The following is an 8996-nucleotide window of genomic DNA, read 5'->3' as shown; positions in this document are numbered from 1 at the left end:
ATAATAAATGGTTATTATACGTTATAGTAAGTTATTTATGCGTATCAAATTCCATTTCGGAGAAATTACTTTAATTTTTATCGAAGAAGAATACATTTGACTGCAAATTAATTAAAACGTTTACAGTGTACATCGAAGCGAAAGATTACAACTCAAGTATAAATTGTATAATATTATATGGTCTGTTGCAGTGTTATTAAAATGGAAAAAAATTCGTCGTGTTTTTTATGTAAGAATAAACACTGCAGGCTGACTACCTACTACAAGCGCGACCGAAGTTTTCCGTTATTGAAAACATAAAAACAATTAAAAAGCGTACGGAAAATCGTTACAAAAAAAAAAAAAAATCATTTTCGACTTTTGACACTTGGCGGTCGGCGATCGGACGTAGCGGAAAAACGAGATAACACAATGATTTCGTTGTAAAAATACAGAAAAAAAAAAAAATTAAAAATCGTATAATATACCTAACAATCGGGTGGTGTAGGAAAACGTCAGTCGGACTACCGTACGGTGTGCGGCGGTGGCGGCGGCGTCGGCGGTGGCGGATAATCACAGGGTAACCGTAACCGGGAGCAGCAGCGCCGGCCGGGAAGGGGACGCTGCCGCCGCCGACGACGGACGGTCGCCGTGACGTGGCGCCCCCTATAGGCCGGCCAGCACAACTAGCGGACCGCCGTGTACGCGGGCCAGTGCGGCCGTGCCCGTGTCGCGTTCAGTCTCCGCCGTGAACCCGTAGCCGACAGTTCGACCGCGCACCGTGTTTTGGATTACGAGTCCGTTTATTATGTGAAAGTGTTCGGCGCGCGCGGACGTTCTGTTTTCGAGTGTTTGTTCGATTTTTTTTTAAGTTTTTTTTTTTTTTTATTTTTAAATTATTTTTTCGGTTTTACGCCGAATAACGACAATAATTTCGATCGCGCATAAATTTTATTCGGTATTCCGGCCCGACTACTGGCAGTGTACCGCAGTGTTTCAAAAATATAATTGTTTTTTGATTTTTCGCGTTCGTTGTTTTTACACGTCTTAGTCTCGAATCCGCGTCTGTGCGTACCGCGCGGCGAACGTCGACCACAGCCGCACTGTGATTTGCGATTATGTCGAATGCCCGGCCGACGGGGTCGTACGCGGACCGATCGGTTTTCTGACGAACGCCCGCCGCGGTTTTTTTTTTTGAAATAAATCACATCGGGTTTCGAAAAAAAAAAAAATTCTCCCGTTCGATTTTTGTCGTTACGTCGCCCGGTTGCCGTTAGTCCGGCGCGAAGTAATCGAGACGATTCAAAATTAACGAAAAACTAAAATTATGAAATTGTTTATTAAAATGAAACTATTTTTGGTGGCCGCGATGTGCGCCGCGGCGGCCGCCAAATTCGACGGCATTGGCGCGGCCGAACCGTGTACGTGGTCGTCGTACAACAACGACACGGCCAAGACGTCGGTACAGTGCCGGGTCCGAGCCTTGGCACTGGACAGTCCGAACTTCTCGTCCGTGCAGCCCGAAGGTACGGTCCGGCTGACGGTAGACTGCACCGACAAGCTGTTCTTACAGAGCTCGCTCGCGCCTCGCATGTTCCGGCCTCTAAACCAGCTCGAGGAGCTGGCGCTAGTCCGGTGCAAGTTGTTGGACATACCCGCGGACGCATTCGACGGGCTTGGTGGGCTTAAGAAGCTCACCGTGCACACGTCCAACCTGGAATGGGGAGCGGCCAAGACGTTGGAATTGGCACAGGGCAGTCTGGACCGGCTCACCGAGCTCCAGTCACTCGACTTGTCCGAGTCGAACGTGCACACCGTGCCCGCTGACGCGTTCTGCGCACTGAAAAACATTCAGCAGCTTAACGTGTCGCACAACGGCATCGAAGACCTCACTACTCTCGGGTTCTCCGGGCCCGACTGTCCCGGTGGCACCGACCTCAAAGTACTCAATTTGTCGTGGAACAACTTACAATCGGTGCCCGCCCGGACCGCCATATCGGCCATGAAGCGGTTGCAGACGCTCACGCTGCAGCACAACAGCATCACGGACATCGCCGCAGACAGTCTGTCTACGCTGACATCGCTCAAAGTATTTAACGCGTCCTATAACAAATTGGAAGCCTTGCCGGAGACGTTGTTCGCCAAAAACCGCGACTTGCGCGAGGTTTACCTACAAAACAACGGGCTGTACGAGCTGCCCCGCGGACTCTTCCACCGGCTCGAGCAGATGGTTATAATAAATCTAAGCAACAATAAGATCAATCAGATCGACGAGGGACCATTTGTGGGTCTTCTTCGGTTGGTCGTTCTGGACCTGTCCCGCAACGGACTAACCAGGATCAAGTCGAACGTTTTCAAGGATCTGGTGTTCTTGCAGATTTTGGACTTGAGCAACAACAGTATTAGCAGTATCGAGGAAAATGCTTTTTTTCCGCTGTATAATTTACACACGCTTAACCTGGCCGAAAATCGGCTGCACACGATCGGACCGCGGCTTTTCAACGGTCTGTACGTGCTGTCCAAACTCACCATTAACAACAACTTGTTGATTACCATCGACGACCAAGCATTTAAAAATTGTTCGGCTCTTAAAGAACTCGATCTCAGTTCAAATGGTATTCAACAGGTGCCAGCGGCGTTGAACGAATTATCATTCTTAAAAACGTTGGACTTGGGCGAAAATCAAATCAGTGTGTTTCACAATAACTCGTTTAAAAATATGGAATTACTGACTGGACTGCGACTTGTAGATAATTTTATTGGAAACCTGACTATAGGTATGTTCTCTAATCTGCCCAATCTGCAGGTGTTGAATTTATCGAAAAATAAAATTTATACCATCGAACGAGGCACATTCACGCAAAATAGCCAAATCCAAGCAATCAGACTGGATGCCAATTATTTAACCGACGTTAACGGAGTTTTCGAATCTCTGTCTAGTTTGCAATGGATAAATTTGTCTAAAAATAATTTAATTTGGTTCGATTACGCGATGGTGCCTGCCAATCTTAAATGGCTGGACTTGCACGATAATTACGTTCAAGAATTGGGAGATTACTATAACCTCAAGGACCGATTAAACATTAACACAATTGATGCCAGTCACAATCACATATCCGAAATTTCGGAACGTTCAATACCCAACAGCATAGAAGTATTGTTCCTCAACAACAATTTCCTTACGAACATTAGGCCCAACACGTTTTTGAAAAAGAGAAACTTGGTGCGCGTAGACTTGTACGCCAACGAGTTGACGCGATTGGACGTGAACTCGCTACGGCTAGGCGTTGTGCCCATCAACCGTTCGCTGCCGGAATTTTATATCGGTGGCAATCCGTTCGAGTGCGACTGTTCTATGGACTGGTTGCCCGCTATTAACAACATGACGCAACTTAGACAAAATCCTAAGATCATGGACCTCGACAATGTGGTGTGCAAAACGACAGATTCCAGAGGTTCGGAGGTAGTACCCATATTGTCGGCCGGCCCGTCTCAATTTTTGTGCAAATACGAAACCCACTGTTTTACCGTGTGTAAATGTTGTGAATATGATGCGTGCGACTGCGAAATGACGTGCCCCAATAATTGTACATGTTACCACGATCAGACATGGCATACGAATATCGTCGACTGTGCACACCAGTTGAACAACCAGGTGCCGCCGAAATTACCTATGGACGCGACACACGTGTATTTGGACGGCAACAATTTCAATCAGTTGCAGGGTCACATTTTCATCGGCCGTAAAAACATGGTGCACCTATATCTAAACAGTTCAAAAATAGAATCGTTACAGAACCACACGTTCAACCGACTCAGCTCGTTGCAGGTACTCCATTTGGAGGACAACTTGCTCACCGAGTTAAAGGGCTACGAGTTTGAGCAACTTTACCAGCTGAGGCAGCTGCACTTGCACAACAACCGTTTGTCGTATGTAAACAACATGACTTTCGCACCGCTCCGGAACCTGGAAGTGCTTAAGCTGCACGGAAATTTGCTTAGCAACTTCAACGTGTGGCAGTTGTCCGTCAATCCGTACCTTGTACAATTGTCGGTCGGCAAGAACCCCTGGTCTTGCCGCTGCAAGTTCCTGCAACCGTTCCGAAACTGGGTGTACGAGAACGGCCCGAAAATCAGCGATATGTCAGACGTGACGTGCGTGCCGGACGAGTCGGATCCCGGCCAGAGGCGCGAAATCGACTTCAACGAAACGGCGTGCAGCGACTTCTACACCGGCGGCTGGGCCCTGCGCAACATGATGACATCCAGTTACGTGCCACTGCTCACGTTCCTGTTGATCGTGTTCGTCGTGGCCCTGGTGCTGTTTGCCGTCCGGGACAACATCAAAGTGTGGCTGTACACCAAGTACGGTATACGGGTGTTCAGTTGCAAGAACTCTAGCAACAAGCACTTTTACGAAGACCGCGAGAAGCTGTACGACGGTTACGTGTTGTACAGCCCCAAGGACGAGGAGTTCGTCCTGCAGTCGGTGGTCGCCGAGCTCGAACACGGCAACCCGTCGTACCAGCTGTGTCTGCACTATAGGGACCTGCCCATCACGTCCATGTACCACGCCGGTTCATCGCCCGTGGTGATCGAGGCCGCGGAGGCCAGCCGTCGCGTGATCGTCGTTCTGTCTCGAAATTTCATACAGACCGAATGGTCGCGATACGAGTTCCGATCGGCGCTTCACGAGGCGCTAAAAGGCAAAGTGTACAAGCTGGTGTTGATCGAGGAGAACAGCATCGCAGCCGAGGCGGATGCCGACCCCGAGATCAGGCCGTACTTGAAGGTGGCGTCTAAGGTGCGCTGGGGCGAAAAACGGTTCTGGGAACGGCTCCGTTACCTGATGCCCAGCAACAACCACCATAACAACAACCATCACCACCACAAGGTATGCAACTACCGGAACAACATAAACAATTACACCATCGATACCAGGACACCGGTGGTTCCAGCACACCGGCGGCAACCGCCACCGTCACCCCAGGACAAGGGGACGCACCACCGGCCACACGGCCACCACCACCATCACCATCAGCACCACCAACAGCAGCAACACAGCCCTGGATCGTTGCCTCGGCCACAACACCGGCACGAGGACTCCAACTACTCGACCGCAACGACGGCTACACCGTCGCCGAAACTCGGCGGTGGCTGCGAAGACCGGCCAGCGTCCACCGAGCACATCTACTCGGCCATCGACACGCCACCGCCGTCGGTGCACCAGTCGCCTAGCAGGATGATGCCACCCGCACACCAGTTCGAGCGCACCAACAGCCGGAGGTCGGCCAAGCACCATCAGCACCAAAACGCAGTGCAGGCTTACCTCGTTTAACAGCCTCCTTAGCAAGTCGTCGTTACTCCCCCAAAATACTTCCACATCGCAGCGTATACCGCGAACTTATAATGTTATCGCATGTTGCGGGTAATAATCTCGCGCAAACAGGTCAGTGTCACCGACATATACTGTACAATTATTATTATTATTATTATTATTATTATTATAATTGTCATTATTATTATATTTGTATTTTTCGTTTGGTTTTTTTGTTTCGTTTATTGTAAACCGAACAAAAGATATTATGTACGTATGTGCTCATCAATATGTGATAATGTTGTTTAAATAAGCACGACTTGTATAATGATTCATAGATTAATTGAGTTCCTAAGTGTACGTTCCCCGGAACACGCTGCGGTAAATTCCCTTTGAAACTTTCTTGTATTTTTTTTTTTTAATTATTTTTTTTTTACTTTATTTGTTCGTAATAATTACTTTACGACGGGCTGTGTCCGCCGTTTATATTGTAAATGTGATTTTAGGCGGGTTTTTTTTAATATTATATTATTATTGAATATTATCATTATATTATTGTCAAAAAAAAACGGTTCGTACTAACTAACTATTGAGAATCTAACGCCATTTTTCTAGTCAGCTCAAAAAAAAAAAAAAAAAAATGTTTTTGAGCAACCAAATTGTGTGTGTTAAATTCATAAAAAAAATGTATTATCCTCGATGTGAGGCCCAGACTGATTAAGTCTTCGTATCACTGTTGTTTGCTCCCCTCGCCTTTTAACTATTTTCTATCGAAATGACTACATTGCGAACGTTATTATTCTATTTCATTTTTCACGTGACGCAGAGCAATAATAATAAAATATTATTTTAAATTTATGACATATGATGTGGGATAATTAAAAACCTCCGTGGGTGTTGGTGTTTTTTCTCTTCATACATCGTAATAATAATAATAATAATACCGGTTCTAGGCTCTCGTGTATTTTATTATATCTCTCCTTATTACTACACTCTCCTAGAGCGTTTATTCTGTTATTATTCCGACGTGTCCGAGTACGCTTTCGTACGAACACGGAGTGAAAAAAAAATATATATTTATATACTTATATATTATATATAAATGTATATTTTTTTATTCAGTACACGGATTACCACTTAGTACTGCCGCTACGTTATCTGAAATGGATTCGGCTTTTTATTTGGAGAGACAATATAAAACTATTATTTTTTTTTTATCTTTAAAACACAAAACAAGGATAATAAAAATAAGATAAATAATAAATACACACCTTCTTATCCTCAAAAATAATAATTCCATTTCCATGTAAACTTGGTTTATGTATAAGCTAAACTATACTTTATTAACCGTGATTAACTGAAACTCCGACGCATTTTATTCCGTAAACGTAGATTACAAATTATTAATATTTTTACGAATTTTACACTTTATAATTTTATATGCGATTTTTAATCGTCTGGTCGAGTGTAGTAACAGGGTAAGACCGATAACAACTTGGTTGATTGTGAAAAAAAAACTAAAAAAAAAAAATTATAAAATTTGGGGAATTTACATTTTGTTTCACTACTTGAACGAAGACTGTATGATATTTTTAATTAACCACATTTTTTTTTTATTTAAATATTGTTAACTTCGATTCTATTTTATTATTATTTGATTTAAGAAATTATTTGTATATATTCGTGTACATCCCATTTTATTATGTAATGATATTAATATGTATAGACGTGTATTGTACTACGTTGAAAATAAATAATTTATTTTTTATTTTGAAAAAAAGACATGTTATTTATTTTATTTTCCATCACACAAGTATAGCACTGTGTTACATCACTTTCCTATCTGCATTTTTTTTTGTCACTGTTCATAGTATGACCATACTCAACAATACTTAGTACGTATGTATATATTATATTATACGTAGGTACATACATTTCATTGTTGTTCGTTTGTGTATAGTTTTTTGTACGAATCAAATGATATCGTACTGACCGGGAGAGAGAGAGTCACATATAGGAAAGCGAAAACATGAATAATACATGGGTTTTTTCCAGCCCTTCGCAAAGGCTGTCTGTCAGTCATGCAGTCAACAGAAGTGCGTGTTCGGCGGACTAGACGGAATATTATTGTTCTGTTCCGTCCGTACGCCGTTTGTGTGTCACGTAAATAGATGACGGGGATCTACCCCTGCAGAAAATAAATTCAACATTATATTATACGCGTCCAGAAAGTGAAAACCAAAAGAGGGTCTCAACCCTTTTTTTCTAGTCTCGTCAGCCGTCCAGAGGAAGCTCTTCGTCGTGGTGTACACTGGTTCATAAAATATTATATAATAATTATACTGTTGTCGACCGACGGTAGCGGTGCTCGGCCGTTTCTCTCTTAATATAATATTATGATTGTTCCAATTGAATAAAACTGTATAACGTGACAAGTGAGTATAATGAAAGATAAAAAAAAAAATAATGTAATATAATAAAACACCGGCTCGCTATAGGCTGCAATGGTTTTCTTTTCTTTTCTTTTTTTGCGCCAATCGAACTCTGTATATTATATGCAAATTGAAATGCGTCCCACGCAAAAATCGGACACATATCCGTAGACGACTTTGAAACGATCTTCGCCGCAATAAGCTTACAATTTGTAGGCTAACATTCACTGCAAGATGAATACTGTGGTAGGTGTACACGTCAAGGTATTTCATACACACGCTATTATATTATAATATATTCGAATTTTCAATTTCCAACACTATGCGTTCGTTCTCTGGCTTAAAACAACAATCTAAGCAAAAAAGATATACCTATTAATATTAATGTTATTAAGAAAATGATCGTGGCTAAAATAACATCGTGTATGTATGGGTTCATTTCATTACTGAAAGAACATCATTTTATGAATTTTAAAATATTTTAGAGATTATTTAATTTTTTTAAAAAATATTATAATAATTTAATAAAAGATTTACACAAATAGCTTAAATTATCAAATGTTTGGTTTGAACTAAAAATATTATTTGAAATCGTAATACATAAATATTAAAAACATTTTCATATAAGATATCAATATTAATATCCAAACAACACAGGTGCCTAATATTAAAACTCAGATTTTAAATGTTATACTAAATTTTAAAATACGTATATTGTATAACGATTGTATAACTTGTAACTGGTGAGTACGTTGAACTAAATAACAAATCATTATAAAATATATAATACAGATAAATAGACGATTATTTCCTTGGATAATAATATATATAAAGGTATTAATTCCATTTTTTTAAATGTAAATTTAGAAACCATCTCTTGCGATACACGACTGATATACAACACATTTTGTTTTATACATTCGATTCGCCTATGTTTTTTAATTGTTTGAAACATACCCAAAAATTGAATTTGAAAGTAGTTCCGAGATTAATCATTTTTTTTTGTACGTTTTCCACGTTAATTTATTACTCTACGGGAGGCCCTGTATCAAATAGAATTGTTAAATTACTTTTACTGAATTCCATTAGTTGGAATACAAAGATTATATGAGACCGTTAAAAAAAAATTAAAAAATAAAATAAAAATAGAAATATTAATAATAATAATAATAAAAAATAATAATAATATTGTATGATTTTTCGTTTAGGTGACATGTCAATTTACTATATTTTATGTAATATATAATAAAAATAAAATCATAATAGAG

General features: G+C 41.2%; 1 protein-coding gene across 1 annotated transcript; it reads left to right on the top strand.

Moving 5' to 3' along the window:
- Nucleotides 1-708: 708 nt before the first annotated feature.
- LOC114132186 (toll-like receptor 7) lies at nt 709-7079 on the top strand. The gene has a single exon (XM_027997577.2). It carries the CDS (start codon nt 1307-1309, stop codon nt 5315-5317), a length of 4011 nt encoding a protein of 1336 aa, XP_027853378.2. The 5' UTR covers nt 709-1306; the 3' UTR covers nt 5318-7079.
- Nucleotides 7080-8996: the final 1917 nt, after the last annotated feature.

This window comes from Aphis gossypii, chromosome 1 (genome assembly GCF_020184175.1).
Source record: "Aphis gossypii isolate Hap1 chromosome 1, ASM2018417v2, whole genome shotgun sequence".
Classification (NCBI taxonomy): domain Eukaryota; kingdom Metazoa; phylum Arthropoda; class Insecta; order Hemiptera; family Aphididae; genus Aphis; species Aphis gossypii.
Note: the sequence above shows the minus strand (reverse complement) of the source record. Positions and strands in the feature narration are given on the sequence as shown.

Coding starts and splice junctions, on each gene's coding strand:
- LOC114132186 (XM_027997577.2), top strand. CDS start 1,307: ATGAAATTGTTTATTAAAATGAAACTATTTTTGGTGGCCGCGATGTGC.